The sequence below is a fragment of the Magallana gigas genome, chromosome 6, assembly GCF_963853765.1.
Source record: "Magallana gigas chromosome 6, xbMagGiga1.1, whole genome shotgun sequence".
In the NCBI taxonomy this organism is placed as follows: domain Eukaryota; kingdom Metazoa; phylum Mollusca; class Bivalvia; order Ostreida; family Ostreidae; genus Magallana; species Magallana gigas.
The window spans coordinates 28,979,720-29,005,620 of record NC_088858.1 but is presented as its reverse complement, the minus strand read 5'-3'; the positions used below and the strand labels follow the sequence as shown (position 1 = coordinate 29,005,620).

At 32.1% G+C, this 25,901-nt stretch overlaps 2 protein-coding genes and 1 long non-coding RNA gene across 5 annotated transcripts in view; 2 read left to right on the top strand and 1 right to left on the bottom strand.

Moving 5' to 3' along the window:
• LOC105335835 (RAB6A-GEF complex partner protein 2) lies at nucleotides 1-21,867 on the bottom strand. 2 transcript variants are annotated; one of them, XM_034469100.2, is made up of 9 exons: nucleotides 21,729-21,867; nucleotides 19,808-19,930; nucleotides 15,129-15,280; nucleotides 13,307-13,390; nucleotides 7,907-8,056; nucleotides 6,474-6,614; nucleotides 4,497-4,624; nucleotides 2,996-3,173; nucleotides 1-1,778 (listed from the first exon to the last, which is right to left on the bottom strand). In XM_034469100.2, exons 2-9 carry the CDS (start codon nucleotides 19,906-19,908, stop codon nucleotides 1,555-1,557), a joined length of 1,158 nt encoding a protein of 385 aa, XP_034324991.2. In that variant the 5' UTR covers nucleotides 19,909-19,930; nucleotides 21,729-21,867; the 3' UTR covers nucleotides 1-1,554. The 2 variants fall into 2 exon arrangements, with proteins under 2 accessions (XP_034324991.2, XP_034324992.2); XM_034469101.2 differs by lacking the exon at nucleotides 21,729-21,867 and adding an exon at nucleotides 21,659-21,697.
• On the top strand, nucleotides 8,134-10,780 carry LOC109617923 (uncharacterized). Its single transcript, XR_010714657.1, has 2 exons — nucleotides 8,134-8,572; nucleotides 9,379-10,780. It is a non-coding gene; the product is annotated as an uncharacterized lncRNA (long non-coding RNA).
• A 1,375-nt stretch (nucleotides 21,868-23,242) lies between the features above and the next one.
• Nucleotides 23,243-25,901, top strand: part of LOC105321354 (anaphase-promoting complex subunit 1) — a 101,142-nt gene continuing 98,483 nt past the window's right edge. For both annotated transcript variants that reach the window (XM_066086812.1, XM_066086811.1), the window contains exon 1: nucleotides 23,243-23,358. The gene's annotated coding sequence lies outside the window, so the exon portion shown is untranslated. The remainder of the gene's footprint in view (nucleotides 23,359-25,901) is intronic.

The window sequence follows — 25,901 nt, the reverse complement described above, 5'->3', positions numbered from 1 at the left end:
TGTAAATTGTATTATGTTATTTATTGTGTATTTTGCCCAACATACAAACAATTTGATATTGAACAAATGGTGAAACTAAACACACGTTTGTGGCCATAAGAAACAGATTAAAGACCCCAGTGTTCGTAATACTTCATGTTGTAAACATTTTGCTGAATGTGGCAAGGGAAAATTCAATTTTATAACTCCCTTTCACTACAAAAATCAGAAATATTATTACATGAATAATAACAAAAAATAATTCAACCATCAATCCAAGATTATAAGATTAATAAAAGCATCATTTATACACATAATCTAAAAATAATTTCTGATTCATATTCAATTTTTCATTGATATTAATTGTACATTATATTTTACAAACAACAATTGAGCTTACAAATGTATTTTTCCCTTTCATTCTATCGGTACTTTAATTAAAAATGGCACAATTTGGTGCCCCTAAAACATCTTATGATCCTGTGGACTTGAATCAAATGATCATATATATATACAAACATTTGTTCTTTTAGTGTTTCTAACATTATAATTAAAAAAAACCTTCATGAACACATTAAAGTTTTTCTTATAATAATACAAGACTTCGATCTTTCTGTTTGAATTTATATGATTTGCAATAAAAACAAAAAGCCCATGGGCTACATCACTCACCTGAAGAACAATAGGAATGATAAAATCATAATACATAATACAACTCATAATACAAAATATCTGAACAATGTAGTATAATGCATGTAGATCCTGTAAAAATACAAAATCCATTTTCCCCCTGGATATTCTTATGTTAATTATCATTAGTCCCTTTTCTAAAAGGATGAGTATATAGTCATATCAAATTTTGAGCATTCCAGTTCTCAAAAAGATCCTTAGCATTTGTTTATGCATGGGAAATTATCCTACATCAAACTCTGAACCCCTTGTGAGGCCACAGAATTGTCCAGGGGCCAAAGTCTAACCAATGTTAAAGAATCACCTGTCTGATTAGTTTCTGAGAAGATTTTTAAAGTTTTACTCTACATATTCTTATGTTAAAATTCGACACAAGTTTTAGCTTTCCTGGACAAATGGTTCTTAAAAAGATTTTTGAAAATTTCTCAAAATTTTTCAATAATTCCTAATGAACTTCTCTTGAAAAAGGGAGTGGTCCTTAATTTTCACAACTTTGAATTCCCTTTGCATTAGGGTGCTTTTTGCCAAGTTTAGTTGAAATTGGTCCAGTAGTTCTTGAGAAAATGTTGAAAATGTGAAAAGTTTATTGACAGAAGGACAGACAGATAGACTACTGACAAAATGTGACCAGAAAAGCTCACTTGAGCTTTCAGTTCAGATGAGCTAAAAAATTGGAATAAATTCATGTTTCAAATAATTAAAACATGCCTAAAGCAATTCAAGAAGAAGGGTATTTAGATAGCACCAAGAGATATTTAACTTATGAACAATTTTACTTAAAATAATCAAATTATCCTTCAAAAGTGGTTCAAATTTTGAAATAATGACCATTTATGATACTTGTATGAATGAACAAGTCTGTTGTTTTTTCTAGATCCAACATCATTAAAGTGTGACTGATGCATTAGTTTTCAGTTGTGTTGAACTGCAGGCATGTAAAGGGTTTGTTGGATATATCTTTATTGGCAGGTCCCATATCATGGTCTCCACATTAAGATTGGCTGGTCCACACCATATGGCACTCATGTCTGGCCTTTCAGGTCGCTCTAGTTCTGGAATTGGGTCACAAGAGGTCACAAACTCAAAATGCAAGCGCCATCTCAGACAAACTGAAAAAAGTAAACATGAAGTACTTCTTAAATTTACACAAAGCAAACACAAAACTTCAAAGCCAGTCAAATTCTTATCCTTCATCAACTTTTTACAGATCAAGTCCCAGAGAAAGAACTTGAAGTACTGAAAGCCAGGCTCTTTTGGTGTGTCTTTATGCATATTGTGTAGTAAAGACTGAAGATCTCTCTCTCTCTCTCTCTCATGCTTTTAATGTTGGCAAAGCGCCAGAGAGCGACCAAATTTTGTAATCGGCTATAAACAAAAATATGTCTGTCTAGTAGAAAAAAGTTCAACAGTTGCTGCCTTGAATTTTGCAACAAGCGTTATATATCCAATCCGTTTCTTCAACACGCAACAAAGTACTTCGTGAAAATTCATGCGCATTGTATGTGTCCAAAATGCATAGTCTTGTTTTTAAAACACATTATTAATAAGAAAACTAAAAAAGTTAGCCAATGCTCTCGAAATAAAAAAAAAGAAACAAAATGCCAACACATTTGACAAAAGGTCGCTACTTGTGTAACTATTTGGTATAGCGGAAGCTTTTACTTTGACGCCGTTTGGTTTTTTGTTTACTTTTAAAGTTGTGCTATTTATAGTAACATTGGCGATTTGCCTGCCTACAGCCAGAACTCTGCTTTCAGCAGAGCCCGGCTAAAAATGCAACATAAAACATTTATTTTAAATTGTTTGTATATTAATATCAAGTAAATAGCATGAAAAATTCAATAAAAACAAGTTTTCTGATCAGAAGAAAGCAATTATAGGAAACATCGAATTTTCTGATTAGAAACTAATTCATTCATATTTTGGACTAAAAAATTGCAGATTTGTATCCTTAAAAAATTTGACTGTCTCAGGAAATAAAAACATAGGTATTCAAAGATTACACAGCTTACCAAAACAAGGCATCAATTACGTAAGACCACCTTAAAGCTGACATGAATTCATATATACACATTATTTCCCTTTTATTTCCGACTACCTCCCTATTTGCATGGTAAGCAAGGTGGCCACTCACTGCTAGGAGAGTGGGTTCCAGAGGTCGTGATTTCAAGCCCTGGCAGGGGCAGAGGTGGAGCTCATATATATATAGAGAGAGAGAGAGAGAGAGAGAGAGAGAGAGAGAGAGAGAGAGAGAGAGAGAGTTTATTTCACATATTCTTGTAAACTTAGATATTAGTTGGATAAGTGGAATATCAAAACTAGTTACCAATGTCTGTCATAAATCCTGGAGTTGCTGAGAGAGGAACAGGTATATTGACGTGTGTCTTTTCTGTGTGTAGACACATATCTTGATGTTTGACATATGATGTATATGATGAACCATGTCCGACTTTACGACGACACTCTTCAGCTATTTGTTCCTCACTTTGCAATGTAACAGAAAACTACAAATTAAAAAAAAGGCTGAACTTAAATTATGAAAGTTTTTTTTTGGTTGAAATTAGAAAGTTTAGTTTTTAAATTGATGGAAGATTACAATGATCCAGAACCAAAATTTTGCACCAAGTGTAAAACATTTTGTTTAATATGCCAAAGTAATATTATATTACAAGACAATATACAATTACATTAAAAGACCAAATATAGTAAAAAATCCATGTCAAAGTTAGGGCTATGAATTGGCTGGAGATTGATATTGAAATTTACTTGTTCATGTATTACCACTAAATGTACATGTATTGCAGTGTTTTTAATGAAGATTAAAATGATTTTATCTTAAATTTGTTTCAAGAACTACCAATTACATACAGTAAATGTTTACAAACTTTTAATGTTCTTGTTGATATCATCAGTTATGCAAAGAAATATCTTTCTTCATACATCAGCGTTTGCCAATCTAACTACTGTAGATTCCTAATTAAACGCGAGGAACTAATATCTGCGTAAAATCGCAAGAGGCACCCTTCACGGATTGAAAAATCTCGCCATTATAAAATATTTTTCTTAGAGTTGAGAACTTTAAGAAATAAGGATAAAAGTTCCGCTTTCGCGATTTTATATTCTCACAATTTGATACAAAATAGCAGGATCGCGGAATTAAGTACTCGCGAAATATAAGGTATTTACAGTAACTAAATGTGTAAAAATGCTCCTCTTCCATACACTATACAAGATCTTAACAACATTCCTTACTGGGTAATCTCTAAGTGTAGTTTGGTAGAAACTGTATAGCCCGAAGTTTACACATGGAGTAATTTTCACTATATATAAAGAAACGTGTGAATTTATCAGTTAGTGAATATAAACTTCAAAGTTTAATAAAAATACATTGAATATCTAATGTTATCTGTACATGAAATGGTTTCCACTGGATGTGTTTTCGTTTGGATATAATAGTCTTGATTGATGAAGAAGAGATGACACAGGTGTTACTTTTATGTGAATGCATAGATGATTTTTTTTAAATCTACATAAAACACTTCTCTATGATCATTACAATAAAACAATTTCATTCATTAAAACTGGTAGAGGTGTGATTTAATTATCTGAACAAGTATTTGGTAAAGTTAACCTGTGTCATTCTGTCTTATTTCCTGTAGAAGTCTATCATTATGAAAAAATACACTTAATTAATAGAAAAGGAAATATTATACAAATATTAACTGAGGTTGAGGACAACATTGAAATATGCCCCCACAAGACGAAATATTGCCCGAAAACAAAGTCGACATTTTATTTACCCTTATCAATTGTGAAAAGAATATTACCTGAACACATGGAACTGTGCCTTCTGAAAAATCAAACACACCAACTATATCCTCTCCAAGTTTGTAGGCTTGCTTGAACAATATAAACTTTGCTACTTTTCCTTTGGCATTTGTAATGTTATAGAAGTCTGCAAAAGATTTTATTAATGAATTACAAAATACAATTTTTCCTTTTTTTTGAGGTCAATACGTTGATATATCTACCCGAGAAATATATTATTCACTGAGCCAGAGGCAAGGTGAATAACTGAGTCTGAGGCAAGGTGAATATTGTACTTCAAGGGCAGCTAAATCATTGTACTGATTGAAAAAACAGCAGTAATTATTTTCTTATATGATTCACGATTAAGACGGAGACTTAGTCGGGACAACGGTTCACTTTGTAAACGGTACGCTTTGTTTTGTGAACGGTACGATTACTTTGTGAATGATACAGTTCATTTTGTGAATGGAATGGTTGGCTTCCTGCAGGGTACGCTTTGCTGAAAATAGCTGCACACTTTGTGAATGGTTTGCGCACTTTATTAATGAGATAGGTGTGGCCTGAACGCTTCAATTTTTCTTGAAATAATTTGACTTATCTGGTCAGCGATCATCTCTGTCTGTATTCATCAAAAGACATTAGGTCAATAAGCCGTATATGAAAGTTGCATGCTTATTGCACAGTATGGTATGCTTTTTTTGAGGTGGGTCTTGCATAAATTATTGTGCACGCTTTTTGCATGGTACAGTTCGTTTTGTGAACGGTATGGTACACTTTGTGAATGGAACGTTTCATTTTGTGAATGGTTAAGTTCGTTTCTTGCATGGAATAATAGAGTACGTTTTAGAGGTGAAGTAGCACGTTTCAGGGTCTGTAGGTACAATCCATTTTAATTTGTTGAAAATATATTTAAAAATGCAGAGTTTGTATCAATTTCATAGACAAGCGTTTCTCAAATTTCTTGAAGATTCATAAAATTTCATCTCCTTAAATTTTCGAAAATCATTAATCTTATTAATTAATAATAAGATTAATTAAACAATTGCATTTACGTTGAAAAACAATCTTTTAATATCATTTGACAAGAAACATAGCTATCAAACAAGTTTGAGTATGGTATGAGTTTTTTTAGCATCTTTGATAAGGCCGATTAGGCTCTGTATCTGAAGCGATCTCTGCGATTCTTTCATATTACAGTTAAATCAACTATGCAATTTTGAAATACATGTAGTACTATTATCTATTAAGCATGTGACCTGTTCCAAAAAACTAATTTAAAACCTCTTCCATCTAAAACCTACTGCTCTGACTCAGCATCCCGCCTGTCAAGTGCATCGGTTTCATAAGACACACAACCCATGCAAGTTTGGTGAGGGTAGGGCAAGTCATAACATAGAAATAGGACCTGCTCAAAAAACTTTTCACCAGGTCTGGACACCGACACCAGGGGTATATCATAAGCTCCCACCGACTTCATTTTCGTGAAATAAAAATCACGTTTTACACTAAAAAAGTAATGTCAAAGTAAAAATATGGTTGTATTTGCCTAATGTGATTCTTCAGAAGATGATTTATAATGTAAAAAGTAAGCAACATTGCAAATAATATCCACACATGCTACATACGAATTTCAAAAATGAGAACAATGAAAAACAAGAAATGTTTGTAAAATACTTATGCCCCCCTCCCTTGGAAAGAACTGCGAAACAAAATGATCAGAAACTACTAATAATTGGAATTTTTCTATGTCCAAGGGGCACAACTCTGTCGAATATTGATTGATCGCACCCAAAATCAAACTTGACCTAGATATTATTATGATAAACCTGTATACCAACTTTCATTTCAATATGTGCATCCTTTGCAAAGAAAATGAACGGAAACTGTTGATGGACAGACTGACCAAACCGACAGACAGCAGCAAAGCAATATGCCCTCCCTTCTTCGAAGGGGGCATAATAATTTATCTAGAAAGACAAATAAATGCATCTTACGTGGAGCTTTTCTGGCCGTAATGGTGGCCAGCACCTGCATGGCTATGTCTAACAAGTTGTTCTCATTTTGTTCCTGCTTAAGAAATGGGTTACTGGGTTGCACCTCCTCTGTATCCATGTACACACTGACATCATTCATTCCTGTGGAAACAACAGGGTTCCAAATCAAATTGATATAACTACACTACAAAGGAAAAGGGAGCAAGTGAAGACTGTAAAAATATAATCATACAGTTACCAAACAGTAAATGCAGAACATAAATGCGATATGTACCGTGAGTACACAAAATGCATCTTTTTTTTCCGACCCTATTAAGGGAATCATGATGGGACACCAAAATTCAAGGAAAATGAAAATTTGTACAGTATTTTGAATTTTTCATTATTTGCTTCCATTTCCCTTTAATTCTCATAAGTGAGACACTGGAAAACATGTGACCTTCCGATACATGTGTAGTGTATACAAACCATCATGTGTGAGGGTGTGAATTGTCATTTGGGATAATTGTCTTGCTATAAATAAAATATCAAGATACCCCTTTAGGTAGCTTTGTTTTTTTAGGGGTATCTAATTATAACTGTTAAGTCAATGATAAGTGGTTATTAACAATAGAATATATTAAGCCAATTTTAGAGATATATATGAATCTGACCAAGCTCTCTCTATCATAATATACTTATACATGTAATATATACGCTTATGAATAAACTTATTTATTTCACTGAAATACTGTATACAGGGTTATTTTCACCCGTGTAATTTTTACCCTTCCACACTTGGAAACAGTTTCCCCATCTTGAATTCACCCAAACACGGTTGTACTTAGAAAGAGTTAATTTGAGATAATTTGAGACATTGAAGTTCGCCCAGTCTTAAATTCGCCCACTGACAATAAAGATGCAAGTTAAAATAAAACGGGGTGAATATATCCCTGTGTACAGTAAAAGGTATGGTTTGAAGTTTTAAGTGCAGAAATTTATGAAAGGTTGCATTTGCGGCTGCTATTTAGAATTGCTAATGCATATGCATAAAAAATCTACCATGATAATGATAATTTTCAAATGAAAGTGAAATGAGAGGCCCATGGGCCACATCCCTCACCTGAAGAACATAAGTATGATAAAACAGCTTAATAGAGTCATAATACAAACTATATGGACAAGGTAGTATAATAGATGCACTACAATGTCAGATATTAATTTTGGGAAAGAAACAGTTTATAAAATTACATATGTTTTTATTGTTTATTTCGATAAATATGTCACAACACGGAGGTGTCCCATACCACCTGAAAGATAAGTTGTCTGTGCATCCAACTTTATTACATGTTTGTATGTTTGCATATATGCCTATGGAATACATTTCTTATGTGCCAAATGACATTTCATTTGAATCTAAAATTTGGTTTGTAGTGCGGTAATATATAACTTACCATGAAGGACAAGCACCCTGAATGGTATCCTTAGCAGTTTGGTAGGATGCTCAAGCATCTGTGCTCCAATGATGAGTTTGTAAGAGTATTTTATTGCCTGTCCTCTGTATGAAGGAGGAGCATCAGCAGGAATCACATCCTCAAAGGCAACTGTACATAGAACAAATACCAAACATCTGGCATCAACACAGCTACTGGTATCACATGTACATGGTGTACTTGACACAATCTTAAGGGTGTATTCTTGTCATCAATTTTTACCCCAAGTGGGTCTCCATATATGAACATGTCGTAAAATTCAAACTGTTACAATTTTCAACAAAACTTCTAAAAAAAATAAAATGAATCATATTTTACACAATAAACCCTTATTAGATGCATAAGTGACAAAAGAATAGGTAAAATTATGTCATTTACGACATACCATAGTCGGCGCGAACAACAATATAGAGAGGGAAATCCGAAAGAGAAAGGGTCGCTTCGTTTCAAAGCGATGTGAACAGCAGTACTAGTCCTCCGAAAATTACAACTGAGAGATGAGGAAAGATGGGGAAACAATTCAAACAAAATAACCGCCACCACAATTATTTTAGAACTGCAACTAACGAGCGAGATGAGTCAGAGGAAATTCCAGTAGAGAAAATCGAGATAGTTTACAGCAAAAATGTAAGTCGTCAGTGCTTTTAGACTTAGTAAAGTTAAAATGGCAACGTTTATGTTACACTATGCCCTTCATATAATTTTTTTTCAAACTCAAGTATCGCATATATATGATCTTATAGATCAAATCATCACCATCACAACAAGCAGGCGATACATGTGTATATGGCGGTCCATGCGGTTACCGAAATGGCAATTTTATGAGAAACACAAAATTTGAATGTTTATATAGTAACTATTTTCATTTTATTTTAATTGTCGGCAAGTCTACAATAGAAATAAACCTTGCTTATAAACAGGGGATCATAGCTGGAAAGTTATTCTTCAGCTTTATCATTTTTAATATATAGTGTCAAGTCAAATGCAGTTAAAAAATATGAATGGGGACAGCTTATCTACAAGTCAGTATTGATTTATCATGTTTATTGAGGTTTTTTTAAAGATGATCCTCTAAATATATTCTTGCCAGTCAATAGTTTAAAATAAATCACTGGTCAATATTTTTTCTGAGAATCTTACATTTAAATTATAATTGACTGTTTATTTTCATGTAGAGCTACATTTGTATAATATATATTTATAGTAAAGAGTCTAAGATATTAAAGCATTGTATGTATGCACTTTACTTTTTGCAGCACTAATACAATATAAGTCACAAAAAATATTAAATGTGACAATGATTAATTGGTTACACAATGGCATGGACATTTTAACCTTTAAAATGTAATTTTTTTCTGCATATCTAGTCTAAAGGGGAATACTAGCAAGTTAACCATAATTTTGCTTATTATGTATTAATTTTTCTTTAACAGATGGTAATTGCCACATTACCCAGATAGCTGCAGCATGATGAGAAGATCACTGGCACGGTTTTGTCTAAACAAAATTTCCAATTTTTTCCTCTGCATCTGAAGTGACAGTCATAACTGTGAAAGATGGTCAATGTTCCACAGAGGCAAACCTGTTCAATCCAGCAAATTTCCTCTGCTTTAGAGTACTTCATTGACTTCATTGACAAGGAAATTGAGCCATCCTTACTGGGCATAGCATCAAGTCTTACTGGGCATAGCATCAAGTCTTAAGACAGCCATGTTTTAGTCAACACCATGTAAGCAGTTGGAAAGATGGATGCTTTTAAAAAACATGTTGCAGGATTTTTTGATACATTGAAAGCTTTTGTTTAGGTCACAATTCCCAACGTTGCCACCCTATACCCAACAGACTTTAGTTTCATCTTCTTACATTGTAACTATGCTGCTCATGATGCTTTACAAGATGTCATATCCCTTCAAAGACTTGATCAGTCAATTTTGATTCACATAATAGTTAGAAGGCATCATTCTATTTGCTAAGTGCAACTTTTTCACATGAACATTTGTCAATGAAGAGAATCACAAAGTGTACGGATAGAAAAATAGCTGCCAGTGACTTGAACTATGCAGTTCTAAAGCTAGCATTTAGTAGAGGAAGAGGGCACACAACAAGTTTTGTCAGAAGAGTGTGGAAGTGGACCAAGAGTAACAAAGTCATCAAAGATCAGTACATTCGCTTGCTGAACATTTTGGATATACTTTTATAAGTGATAGTTAAAGCTCATTATATCAGAAGTGATAGTTAAAGTTCATTATATCAGAATTGTATATACTGCCTTTGATTTTCATTATTCCTGAACTAGTTATTAGTTCCAGTACATGTATGTACTGTATGATGTAACACGTACAACACAACACCCCCTCCCCCCTCCAAAAAAAAATAATCCTGATAAAGAAAAATTGATAAATTCTACTGATAGTATATTTTGAATCACTCATCGCTATGAAGTGTTCAATTTATGTCTATATTCTAGCTACCTGAATAGAATGATTGTGTCATTCAGGGAATTTTCATAAAACAAATGTTTTTCAACTGATCAGATGAAGTAATGTGCAACTTTTTATATCAATAGACAAGACAGTATTGTATTGCAACCATATATTGATGTGTGTTCATTTACAATATAATCTAACACTTTATTAGAAAATATCATACATGTAATTGTATGTATATGAACTATCAATATATGCTCTGACCTAGAATGCATATATACTGGTTAAAACTTATTGATCAGACATCAATCCATTTTGAAGTTGCATTTTTTTCATTCCATGTCATCATTGCTTGCATTCATTGAGAAAACACTCTCAATCAAAATCTATGCATCTAGCTGCTTTTTTTTTTCAAAGAAAAATATCAAATGAATTTTTAATTTCATAATTATTACATTATTTTAAAAACTTTGATAAATTAGAACATATAATTAGCAAGAAATACCTAATCTCATTCCATGTTATTCACACCAAGGTCAAGGTCACACCCAGAAGATGGTTTATAAGCACTATTTTTATTATTTTTTTAGAGTTTATTTTGTTGTATGTCTACTATATATTCTTGAAATACTTTTCTTTACATAATAACAATTGTTATTGAAAATAAATACACCAATTGTAAAAATTTTGGTGAATAAAAGTTTATGTTTTGCTGCAAATATGGCTAATTTCGTTACCATAAAATGCTTCAATGGAAATAGGGGGTGGGAATGTAACCAGCAATATTTTTTTCTTATATGCACACTAACCCCCACTTTTTATGCCTTCAGTTGGAACCATAATATGTAAAGAAAGTATACAAATACTTTCATAGAAAGTTAAATTGTAGAAACCTGTCTAACTTAAGTTTATTTACCATATTTGCAACGAAAAACATGCTCCAATTTTACTTGAGGAACACACATTTTTGGGCATAACTTATCAAAAAAGTTATTTCATAGTTTTAGATTTGTCTAAAAATGAACTCCGAGATGTTTTTAATTAAGTAAGCAAAACTGAAAATGTCTGAAATCTGCTTTTATTTTCTAAATTAGAGGAAATTTCTGGTCAAATTGCACTTTCTATGAGAATTTCAATGCACTATTTTTGGCCCTTGTTCTGGGGGTCGGATCTCTCTTAAATGAAAACGAACATACACTTTTCTTGTTTTCAATTTATTCCTTAGGAATAGTACTTTAAAAAAATCATAAGCATCTAAAAAGTTTAATGTAGGTTTTTTTTCGTGAGTGAGCAGAATACACCCTTAAGTCAATTTTATGTATCATATTGATCATTGACAAGTATTTGTTATTGTTGTAAAAGGGAATAAACTTGTAGAAACTCTGATGCTGGGTGCAATGGATAAATATTCATTAACAGTGTGATTTTTGGATGTTTAATTTATTAAATATCATAGCTAATTTTTTTTTTACATTTCTATAGTGTACATTATAAAGTGTTATTTATCAGTCACAGTTTTTTCAAATCATTTATCTTCTATTTAATCGTAAAGGATCACTTGTATCTTACAAAAGAATTGACCTATAGGGCCAGTGTCATATAGTATTTTGATACCGCAAAATGTTTTAAGTTTGCATGCAGTCCTTTTGTAAAAATCTTCATATAAGCTTGCTTAATATCATTTAAAAATCAATTTTACTAATTTCTGTGCATAAAATTGGACTCTTTCTCTTCAAATTGTGACCCTTTTCTGAATGGTGAGTATAAATATTATTTATAAACTTAAATTTTCTTTACACTAACTTGCTTCCATATCAAAATATTGTTGTTTAGTATATTTTAAGGGACACTTTCTCCATGTTCATTTCAATATCATACGAAATAAATTATGCAGAAATTATATTTATGCTATTTACTAAAATAAAGAAGAGAAAGAACTTACATATCCATATTCAGATGTATTAGCCTAGGACATCATTTTAAGGACGTTGGATCCTGCGATCAAAAGTCTCTAAGTTTTTTTCTAAAGTATTTTTTTAACATCTACACATATATCTAAACCAAAATTCAAAACAAAATCTTGGGGTCTATATGCTCCTTTCGGTGCTACGGTGTATTTAATATGACCTTTCTGCACTGAAAGTGCGAATTGCACATAAATTGCTTTTCCCTCTATAATTCTTTATCGAAATGAACCATGGTATCAAATACAAATTTACATTATTTAGAATTAATAAAATTAAAATTATCATAATGAAAAAGTTTGCAATTACTTCACCTTATGGATATTTTGACCTTTTTGCACTGAAAAAATACTATTTTTATTCATAAACGATTCAACATGCAATTAAATAATTAAAAAGTCTCAAATTCTGACAGACTTGTCAAAAGAAACTTAAATATTCAGAAAATAAAACCAAAAGTATGGGTCTATAATGTAAATTTTGAGATATGGCATGAAATAAGCTAATTTTAGGGGAAAACATGCCAACATATGTCGATAGAAATATTGAAATATTGTTGAAATATGTTTTTTGAAACAACACGAAGATATCCCAATGCATAAACTATCTGAAAATTTGGTCTGCATGGAAAATAAGAAAGCCAAAATGACGGTACTCTAAAACAACTGAGTTATGAAAAATGTTCATTTTCTTCTTAAAAACATTCCGCCAAAAAATATAGTTCCTTACTACACTCTCTTAAATATGGAATTTTTCCTTCACTATTTTATTCAATATAGTTTATTTGGCATTGTAAAACAGAAATTTACATGTAGAATTCATATATGACACAGAATTTCCAGACTAGAGGTGACACAAAACGGCTACCCAAAATCAGAGGATCGAACCTCTTTAATGGACTTTTTTCTATTGTCATGATAAAATCTTTAAGAATTATTTTTAAAATCATTTGCTTTATTAATTGCACTTACATGATTTGCTTTCTCCAGGCCTTAGCTTTAAATCACAGAACAGTATTCTAGGTTTAGTGGACAGTACCGTCATTCCTTGCTCCCCTGAAAAAACACATAGGTAATCACAGATAACAAAGCTCATCGAGACGGGGCATCACCTTTATGAGCTATCACCTTTATGAGACTACCTTTAACATATTGTATGAAAATCATAGTTAATGATATTGCATCCTATAGAACCAGTGGCGTGGCTGCCGTTAGGCACTTAAGGCACGTGCCTACACATGATTTTAAGACCAAAAATTAAAAATGTTAAAATGTCACATTTAAAAAAAAATTTAAAAAAAGCTCACAGCAAATATCTTTCTTTTTCCTATTTCAAAACTCTGATTGTTTGAGGTCACAAATATGTGACATCGATGATGCTAATTATTGCGCAGTCAATCCGGCAGTGAAAAACATGTCGGGCAATAAACCAAAAGTAAGAACACTGGATGAAATGTTTAAAATCATATTCATAGATAGAAGCAATATATCTGTTTTCTTATTATTATCAAAATTTAAAGTAACCATTACAACTGTTTTTGAATCATGACATTCAATTTCAAAGTCTTAATGTTTTCCCTTTAATAGTAAACTAATTTATAGAGACAGATAATAGCTTTAGTGTAAGAAGATGGGTGGATTAGGCGTATAAAATATCTATGCACGGACGTAAAAGATACCGAAAAATTTAAATATCAATAAATCTGATATTTTAAAAAAAATATTTAAAACATTAAATATTTAACATATCATCGGTTTTTAACCTTTAAATATGTTCAATACTTGGAATATGTTGACTCAAACAGGCGTATACGTATATCAAAACTTCCAATAGTGTCATTTTTTTTTTTACAACTTCAAGGTCTTTTTTAATATAGTGAGTCTCTGCTCCATATTTTTCTCATAGACTAATTAAAGTTTTATGAAAAACAAACCGATTTCAATCAACAAAGACGTGGAGAGATGACCCACTATACAATAAAAATACCATTTTGTATCTCAACAACTGAACGTTTTAAAAAAAATAATTCAAGTCCGTAAATTCGTGGCCAAAGTTCAAGGCACGCGTAATATTTAAACAATCTACTTTGTTGTGTATGAAATGGCTCAGAAGCTAGAGCACCAGACATTAGCTAACCTTCTATAAGTAGGGTTTTTATGTTGTGGGTTCGATTCCACCAAAATTTAAGGTAATATATTTTCTCTATCGTTTGTTAACATAATAAAAACTGAATTTATTTAGAAGTTGTGCTTTTGCAAACTTGTATAATGATAAATTTGAATTGATTTAATTGATAAAATAAATTCAAAATTGTATTTTGCGATGAAACCGAATGGGCATTTGCCCTATCTTATTTCCCCGTTTCTTCCCGCCATTCACTTTGATAACGCTTAAAAAAAGACTCCTGGTGAAAACAATGTTAATTGGATTGTATTAAAAAATGTTTTTTGCCTTTTTACTACGAAAAAAATCTTTTTAAAAAACTCAAATATTTATGTACGAAAAGTGCCTAAAATTTGTTCCTATGTGTTCTATAAAACATGAAATCCGTTTTCCGTCAGGGGGCTTCGCCCCCCCCCCCTGAACCCCCTACCAGGGCGCTGCCCTGGACCCGCTGGGGGCCTTGAGCGGCCCCCAGACCCCTCGCCGTATTTGGTGCCTATACTTCATTCTAGCTCTAGCTACGCCACTGAGAACTATACAATATTGTATACATATGATGAAATATAATACTGTATAAATGGGTACCGCTAATTTAGGAAAAAGAAAATGACTTATTTACAAAGCACTTACCTCTATTAGGAACAAAAGATGTATCTGATGAAGATGGTGAAATTTCCTCGGAGGACAACTTCCTTGTGTTGGGAAGATTAATTCTTGTATCACTAACAGAGCATTGGCAATTGATCTGAACACTGGCCCATGCCAAACAATCAACATTATTCCTGTGGGGAAAAAATGTGTAAGCTTAACATCTTAAAGCTGTACACAACTTGTAAACATAGGTAATCACAGATTACAAAGCTCACCGAGACGAGACATCACCCTTATGAGATTTCAACTTTATGAGACCACCTTTATCATATTAAATGAAAATCATACTTTATGATCTTGGATATTCATGGATTCTGTTTTGACACAATATCGTATATCATCTGTTAAAAAATTGTATGATAATCATATGTTCATATGTTTATCAATACACTTATATAAAATTAAAAATTGCATCCTATCATATTTACAACATATATCATATAATACAATAAAATACCATAATAAACAATGATGAGATATGATATTGTAACGTATGATATGACATTGTATTGTGTTATACGTTATTGTATTTGATCACATAATACAATATCATAATATATAAAACAATATAGTATTATATTACAATATCATATTACATAATACAACATAACATTGAAACATATGATATTATATTGTAAAATAAAGTATGATATTGTATGATACTGTATCATTTTTGAAACATAATATGATATTGTTTCATATGATACAATATAATTTGATACAAAATTGTATCATATCAAATGATACAATATTATGTGATAAAGTGAAATATATAATACAACATTATATTATACATATTGTATCATATGATATAATAATTTATTACATACTTAGTAATAAATACAGGTTTTTTGCACATGCGATACAGATGACATCACAAAATCCGTATCGGCCTCCGGGGCTGATACAGGTTATCAGCCCTCCAGGGCTGATACGGATCCGTATCACACCCCTTGCGGAACTCCTCTGCCTTTTTCGCTTCGGCATTTTTGCATGTTTACAGACGAAAAATAAAACATTTGTCAGTTAAAGTCGACATTTTTAAGTGCAGTTGAAAACTTCAAATGCTAGCAAATGTTTTAAAGCAGTCAACTTTTAAAACCTGATAATATCCCGTTCTGTAGCTTCATGTTTGTTAAAACAAGAAGAACTCATATTTTTATTAAATGCATTTACATGTCCAGACTTTTTTCAAATAATATGAATAATCAATTTGTTCAAGTTGATGGGTTTTCTTTTTAAATTTATTACTAAGTATGTAATAAATATAATAATAGATACCCTTTTCCATATCACAGCTTGTATCAGCCCTCGACCAATATCAACCCTCGGGCCTTCGGCCCTCGGCTGATATTGGAGTCTCGGGCTGATACAAGCTGTGATATGGAAAAGGGTATGTATTATTCTCTATATATTTTACAATATCATACAATACAATTTCATGTGATGTGATAATATATCATATTATAAACCAATATCATATTATACAATATCATATGATACGATATTATATAATATTACAGTACCATATTATACAATTTCATGTGATATAATTCTATTTTACAGAAACCAATATCATATTATACAATATCGTATGATACAATATTATAGAATATACAATATTGTATCATAGGATACACTATTATATATTTTGCAATATCTTATGTAATAGTATCATGTGATAAAATAATTAATTAATAATACAATATAATAATTTACAATATTGTATCATAATATACAATACTATACATAACGATATCATGTTACAATATCATAACATAAAATATCAAAAAAATTGATACAATATCATATCGCATCATATAACTTTTTATAATATTACATATGATATTATATTGTATCATATTAAACAATATTGTTTCATACCATACAATACTATATCATAGGAATCATGTTATATCATTTACCAACAAACACATCTATCTATCGAGGTTTGAATGAGGTAGGAGATTTCTTTAGCATCCTTGATAATGGAGATCAGGCTCTGCATCTGAAGCAACCCCTGCGTTTCATTTATAATATAGTTAAATCAACTATGCAAGATATCATCTATAAAACATGTGACCTGTTCCAAAAAAACTAAACCTCATCCAGCATCCGAAACCTATGGCTTAGATTCAGCATTCAAGCCTGTCAGGTGCATCAGTATACATAAGACGCATCTCCATGCAAGTTTGGTGAAGTTCAGACCAGTAATAAATAAGATATCATCATCAGAGGGCACTAGCAATTAAAACCTTAACCTGCTCCAGCATCCGCAACCTATGGCTCAGATTCAACATCCATGCCTGTCAGGTGCATCTGTATCATAAGACACACCATCCATTCAAGTTTAGTGAAGTAAGGACCTGTAATAACTAAGATATATTTTTTAGCATCCTTGATAATGGAGATCAAGCTCTGCATCTGAAGCTTCCTCTGTGATTCATTCATATTACAGTTTAATCAACTATGCAAGTTTGAAATAGTACTATTATCTATTTAACATGTGACCTGTTCCAAAAAAAAACCCCATATCCAGCATCTGAAACCTATGGCTCAGACTCAGCATTCAAGCCCGTCAGGTGCATCAGTATCGTAAGACACACCATCCATGGAAGTCTGGTGTAGTTAGGACAAGTAATAACTAAGATATAATCATCAGAGGGCACCTGTTTCAAAAACTTTAACCAGCTCTAAAAGCCTTAACCTCCTCCAGCAATCCGAAAACTTTGGCTCAGATTCAGCATTCAAGCCTGTCTGGTGCATCAGTATCATTAGATGCACCATCCATGGAAGTCTAGTGAAGTTAGGACAAGTAGTAACTAAGATATAATCATCAAAGGGCACCTGCAACAAAAACTTTAACCAGCTCTAAAAACCTTAACCTCCTTCAGCATCTGTAACCTATAGCTCAGATTCAGCATCCAAGCCTGCCTGGTGCATCAGTATCATAAGACACGCCATCAATGCCAGTTAGGTTAAGTACGGACCAGCAGTAACTTAGATATTGCTATCAAAGGGCACCTGCAACAAAAACTTTAACCTGCTCCAAAAACCTTAACCTCCTCCAGCATCCGAAACCTATAGCTCAGATTCAGCACTCAAGCCTGTCTGGTGCATCAGTATCATAAGACACATCATCCATGCAAGTTTGGTGAAGTACGGACCTGCAGTAACTTAGATATTGCTATCAAAGGGCAGCTGCAACAAAAACTTTAACCTGGTCCAACAACCTTAACCTCCTCCAGCATCTGAAATTTAGAACTCAGATTCAGCATCCAAGTCTTTCAAGTCCATTAGTAGGTCCAGATGCATCATCCATGCAAGTTTGGTGAAGATAGGACAAGTAATAGCTTAGATAAATGACCTGCAACAAAAACTTTAACCAGGTCCGGACGCCGACGCCGACACCGACGCCGAGGGTATAGCATAAGCTCCCCCTGACTTCGTCTCGGTGAGCTAAAAAGCATTGCCTGCCATGATGTTATTAATGGATGACTGCACTTAAGGACATCTACAAATTGTGACAAAAATAAATTTTATATATAGGCATATTTCTTTTAAAGCTGCATGGTTTGATTTTTTTTTTAACTATTTCAGTATCAATTGCTTTGCTTACAAACCAATTATCTTAAAAAGTTATAGACTTTCACCTATTTACAACAGCAGGATTGGTCTCCTCCCCAAGGATAGAAATATTCGAAGTAAATAAAAATAATTTCTGTATGGGAACACAACAAGAGGCCCATGGGGCCATGTCGCTCACCTGAGCAACAATAACTTTATAAGGGTGTTCAAAGGATAATGTGCCATATGGCCCCTTGGTAGAATAACAAAAAAAAACATTGTGAAGTATTCAAAACTTACACTTATTTTTGCATACACTTAATCTTTGACATTGTATCTTTATGGAATACCATTTTTACCAAAAGTTTTTCTCTATTTATTACAATATCAAAATTCCACCCCACCCATTGTGGCCCCACCCTACCCCTGGGGATCATGATTTAAGCAAACTTTAATCTACACTATCTGAGAATGCTTCCACACATTGTCAAGTTATAGGTTTTTATTTCTAAGATTTTTCTCTACAAACTCTTACGTAAATAATTGCCCTCCCCCTCCATTTTAGCTCCATCCTACCAAAAGACATCATGATTTGAACAAACTTGAATCTCTACTACCTGAGGAGGTTTTTCATAAGTTACAGATTGTCTGGTCATATGGGTTTTCAGAAGATTTTTAAGATTTTTATCTATATATTCCTATGGAAAAATTTGCCCCTCCCCCACATTGTAGCCCCACTTTCCCCCTTGGGGTCATGATTTGAACAAACTTGAATCTACACTTCATGAGGATGCTTTCTCTTAAGTTACAGCTTGTCTGGCCAATTAGTTTTTGTGAGGAAAGACTTTTAAGATAGCTTCGCTGGCCAATTGGTTTTTGAGAAGAAATTTTTTAAAAACAATTCTTCAGTAATTCTTTATTATCACCCCTTGAGAGGGAAAGTGGTCCCATTTGAACAAATTTGTACCCCCTTCACCTAATAATATTTCTGCCAAGTTTGGATGAAATTGAAAATAAAGAATGACATACCTTTGGTAGTATGCCTATTTATGAATCATGTTCTGAATCAACTTTAAATGCGTGCCACTTACTGTGATAGTTTAGATAAATTCTTGATGGTAACAATGCATTTCACAGTTTCTCCAGCTAAATAAACACTCCCTCGAGGCAAAACTCCAGTGACTTCAATCATTATGAAGATTTTGGTGATGCCACTATAAAAGGTCAAACACATTACAATGAATCAAATGGTAGATTGTTCATGACATTGTGTACTAATATATGATATTGGATATACATAAACATAGAGCATTTGGGTGAAGTTAACTAAAAAGGAATGGTAAAAATAGTGATGGACAAGACAAAGATTCAAACCTGGGTCCCAGAATTTCTTATAGTCAGGTGCTTTACCAACTGAGCTATTTGATGCCCACAATCAAACCGGTCTGACCGTCACATAAACATTGAAATTTTTCACTCCATTTGATTATAATTTGATTATAATATGATTTGACAAAAAACTTGGGAGTTCCTTTTTTCTTGACTTTTAACAAAATTCCGATTAATATGCCAAAATATATCGATAGAAATATTGAAAATTTGTTAAAATATGTATTTCGGAACAACTCAAAGATATATCAACGCACAAACTATTTGGAAATTTGGTCTGCACAGAAAAAAAGGAAGCTTAATTTACGGTACTTTAAAACAACAAAGTTATGAAAAATATTCATTTTCTTCTAAAAAACCTTCCGTCACAAAATATAGTACCTTTCTAAAGTCTATAAATATGTAATTTTCCCATTACTATCTCATTCAAAATAGTTTATTTCACATTGTAAAATATGAATTTACAAGTAGAATTAATACATGAAGCATAATTTCCAGACTAGAGGTGACCCAAAATGGCTACCCCAAAACAGGGGAATGAACCTCTTTAAATAACTGATTGTATATGGATTGTAAACCTACATCAAACTACAAACCCCTTGTGAGGCCAAAGAATTGTCCATGGGCCAGAGTCTAAAAATGGAAAAGTTTACGGGCACACAGACAGACGGATATTGGACAAAAAGTAATAAGTAAAGCTCACTTGAGCTTTCAGCTCAGGTGAGCTAAAAAACTTTCATAAATAGGTAACAAACATATTTGATTTGTGACATAGGTCCATTACTTATCACTATATTAAGCTAGGTAGCTTGATTTACCTACATAACTTTATTTACCTACCTAAAGTAGGTTTATTTAGCTACCTTAATGACAGTTTGCATTTTATGTAAAACAGACAAAAACTTACAAGGAACTGTCAGGCGATATTAAATTTTGTACTGTGTAGTTTTAGAAAAGCAACCCAGAGCAGAAATAGTTAAAACATTGCTGCTTTTGTGCAGTTTTAAGCAAAACATGCATTTCTATTGTTTGAGTAACTGAATTGCACCTTGTGTGCAATTAGTGTGATAACTTCACATTGTGTTGAATTATTACCAATCAATTATAATGTTACCAGAACTGCTCTTCTTTGTTATTCCATTTTAAAAAGTAGCCGTTTGGTAACACATATAAACAGTTATATATAGCCTCAAAATCTTTAGAACTTTGATTGGAATTGCGCTGAAAGAGCAACATTTTCTGAGTGATTATTTTCATGAATTCAGATCAGTTCAAAGTTGAAAATTATTGCTGTAACTATAGTAAATGCGACTTTTCCCATCAAAAAAAGTATGATTGAGTACCTAAAAAATCCTTCTTCAGTTAGGTAAATAAAGCTTTGTCAGTAATTCAAGCTACACATATAGCTAAATCTAGTGGTTGTACTGAAACTGTATATAACAGTGTATTATTATATACGTCCCTGGGTATAGTAGGAAAGGAGGAATGAGCATATAAATATATTGAAACATATGGTTGGACCGGGATTCAAACCCAGGACCCTTACAACTGACCTCAACTTTTGAGATACCCAGGCCGATGTTCACCATTTTTTCAATACATATTAATATAAATGAATATTACCTTTTATTACTGGCAGTCAAGTACTGCAGCTTCTATGCAGGAAATCAATTAGTGAATATACTAAACTGTAAACAATTCAGTAATTATATCTAGTCATTTTTGTACGAAACCATGCTTATAGCTTTAATTGCATATAAACTTCAAATTGTGAACGTGTTTTATGTTCCGGAAGGGAACGGTAAATGACCCAAATGGACCCAAATGGAAACAAATGAAAAATGAATAGCATATTAATGTAAGATTTTATTTAATAATTTTAATTATTATGATAAGGACTTTTCTTTTCATGAACAATATGAAAGAGACAATTATTATCAATGTAACTGTAATCTACTTGGATATAAAGATGGGGACCCATAATGTTCATTTTTTTTTTATTTCGCGGTGACCCATGTCACATTCCATTTTTCGGAAATATAGGGCCCCAAACAGAAATGATTATTTTCCTTTAATTTTTGCTATAATTTGACATAGAAATTGATAATTTGAAGAAATCAAACAAATATTTATAGTTTGAAATATCATTTAAGTTTAAAAATTCTTGCTTTACTGGTGGCTTCAAAGGCCAGTACATAATGAACACAACAACAGACGTTACAAAATTTTGGAGTTATCAAATTATAACGCATATAAAATTTTATACATTAATTTAATATCTCATTTAAAGGTCAAACAAGTAGGGGCCACATCTCAAAAATTTGAGATAAAGCATGAAATAACTGTTAAAGCTAATTTTAGGCCAACATTGGAGTTAATTTTTTCTTATCTTCTATGAAATATAAGCTAAATTATATGCCAAAATATATCGATAGGAATATTTAAATATTGTTTTAATATGTTTTTTAGAACATCATGAATATATCGATATCATAATACACAAACTATCTAGAAGTTTGGTTTGCGCTGAAAATTAGGAAGCTAAGTAACAGTACTCTAAAACTAGCTAGTTATGAAAATTGTTCATTTCCTTCTTGAAAACCTTGCGCCACAAATATGTAAAGTTTTACTGAAATAAACATTGAAATAATTTTTTAGCTCTAAATAATTTTTCTTTGGGCCTAATCACTTGAATTAATTGAAATACTGAAGAAAAATCACGGACTGCATCAAATAATCATGAGAATGTCAGACTCAAATTCCCATGGGAGACCATTTATAGCTGTTTCTTTTAGCCAACGCACTGATACATGTACCGTAACAGTGATTTAGTGAATTTTACTTATTTTTTACAACCAATTTATTAATTAGTCAAGAGAAAGATGTAAATATAATAAATAAAATGCTTTCTTCGATCATTCATGCGAGTTATGATCATTGCAGTAAAAATTTACATAACCCGCTATTTAACGCGGGTTATGCATTTTATCTGCAATGTCGCCACCTCCATTTCCGACATGAATCACTAAAGAGGGCGTTTTATTGTTTAGATAAAGTTAAAATGGGTCCATTTGTTATTTGGGTTATTTGATGTTCCATTTGGGTAAATCGACGAATCGTTCCGGCATTAATTTCAAGAAAATACATCGGGTTTGATGTCCCAAAAATAAAATTTTAAAAAATGGTAGCAGCGGGAAGCATGAGTAAAAAATTTACTCATTAAAAAGAAGAGTGTCTGGTGATTTTGTATAATGTAAGTGAAAAAACGTTTAGAATTTGTATGTATGAGTATTTGTAATACTTAGCAACATATTGTCAAACTTCCGATGATTGATAATGAATCTAGTTGAGTTTATTTCGGTCTTGGGATTTTTTTCATATACTACTACGTGTGTGGATTTATACTATATGTTTTTGGAATATATATATATATATATATATATATATATATATATATATATATATATATAGAGAGAGAGAGAGAGAGAGAGAGAGAGAGAATTGTTATGTATTTAACAGGTTGGGCACCAACCCCCGTTTGGTGGTTGGAGTCCCATTTGGTAGTTAAATGCCTGAACGGTATACCTATTTTACATACCAAATGGGACTCATTTTTCGTTCAACTTGGATTACGTTTTTCTGGAGGAAAGGCGCATCACGTTTATTACCGGGGCAAGTACTCTGACATGTTTGCTTTATAATTAAACATTCGTTTAAAAAATTTTATGTGTCGATTTTTCCGCACATGTGTTTAAAAAAAGGCCGAAATGAAATGCTCCCCGGAAGTCGCGTATAAACATAGTGTTTATGTCTTCTAATAGATCGATTTTAATCAAAGTACGACATGGCCTCATTCCTTGAATTCTTTACTTTCAATTTCTATCATCCGATGCCTATACTTCCAAAAAACAATTACTTACCCAAAATTTTTTTTTTTCCAAAATCATGAAATTCCTAATCCGTGGAGGGGGGGGGGGGGCCTAGTATGCTTCTGAATCTAACCTAACTAGTTTGCTTCTGAATCTAACTTCTCAATCTTTCAAGGTAAATTAGGAACGATAATCTTTCCTGCGAAAAAAAAGTGGGGGGCTGAACCCTCTATCATGCTATGTTTCTAATGGTTAGGTATAACTTTAGCTTAGCCCCCCCCCCCCCCCCCCCCCCCAATTTTTTTATTGTAAATACAATTATGTTTTATCATTCCTTTACCTTTTAATTGTGATCATTAAAATCAGTAAACAATAAATTGTGTGTCTGTGTTATTTCTCATTTTGTTCCTTGTTGTTATCTGTGTTTTAATTATTTCCTCTGTGACATCAATTTTGTTTTTAATCTTTTTAATTTTTGTACGCTATATAAGCGTTGTAGACATGTGTCCTCACCCTTTTTAGTGTGTTATCCAATATTATATAAAGGTTTGACCACATATGCAACTCAATTTGTATAACAAATACATGTAGATATTTTAACAGTTTAATTTTTATACCCCCGCAAACGAAGTTTAGGGGGGTATATTGGTTTCACCCTGTCCGTCTGTCTGTAGACGCAACTTTGTCCCCCCTATAGAATTTTTTATTACTGCATGGAACAGTTTGAAAATTTGTACATATGTTAAACACCATCTGAAGATGTGCACCTGCAATTTTTTTTTAGATCAGACAAGATTTAATGATTTTATGACACTTTTCATTTTCCTTATTCTATATATTGTACACTAATGTTGAAAAGTAAGGGAGGTAATCCTTACAGATTTTATTAATTAATTAATAGAAAACACTCTAAAATATATTTATATGAATACATCCAGATGGAGATTTTTTGTCTTTATGTCTTAATTAATAAAAAAAAAAATATTCTTTTATAAGTATTCTATCAACTGACAATGCAAAGTTGTTGTTTGTCAGTGATAAATTCTTAGGAGCTAATAAGAACATCAAAGACAAGTGTGGCTGAATTCATTTGTCCCAAGGGAGCCATTATCTGAGCCATGGCTCAGATGGAGCATGTGTTTAGGGGAAATTGATAATCTGTAAAATGGGTGATGGTTTTGGGGCTATTATAAAACTGTTTCATGTAAACAAAAAGTTCTATCATTATAAGGAAATAAATAATTATATCATTTTTAATAAAGAAGTTAAACTATTTTTAGAGGTTGTTTAAATTTATTTGTCAAGTAAGTTGATGAAGTGACCCTATTGGGCATTAATTTAAATGAAATTCAAAATTACTGATATGATTGTAGTGTTTTGGTAATTTTAAAATTGTTTGTAATATTAAATTTTTTTTTTTTTACATATTTTTACATAGTATGGTAATTATGGTAATGTTTTTGGAGTTTATTAAATTTAACAAGCTCATCAAAGAAAATCATAGTCCTATGGGATCAATTTTCTGATATGGAGTTCCATTGTGCCATAGGAGAAAGTGAGGAAAATTTGAAGCAACTAATTGCATGTGTCAAGACTCTTATTAGAAAGATATTGAAAGTTTTATCAACAGATGAGCATTGCTTGGCTACCGGTATTTCCATTTACTGCAAAGGGAGGGGTTATTGTCATTTTGTTGGTTTTTCTTTAAATCAATTAAATTTTTAAAAAAAATATATCATCAGATACATACATTTGTAAATGTATTACTGTTATAGATATGTATTTACAGTGAGATTCTGACAATTTTGATTTTAATTTTTCTTTGTTAACTAATTTTTTTTTTTTACAATTCTAGAATTTTTTTTTTGTATGTGTTCCAAACCTTTATTTTTGTCCCATTTGAAATTAGCCTTGCGGGGGTATTAGT

Coding starts and splice junctions, on each gene's coding strand:
- LOC105335835 (XM_034469100.2), bottom strand. CDS start 19,908: ATGATTGAAGTCACTGGAGTTTTGCCTCGAGGGAGTGTTTATTTAGCT. Junction 8,057..13,306: donor GCCTGGAGAAAGCAAATCAT/GTAAGTGCAATT, acceptor TTCTATGTACAG/TTGCCTTTGAGGATGTGATT. Junction 1,779..2,995: donor AGGATTTATGACAGACATTG/GTAACTAGTTTT, acceptor TACTTTTTTCAG/TTTGTCTGAGATGGCGCTTG.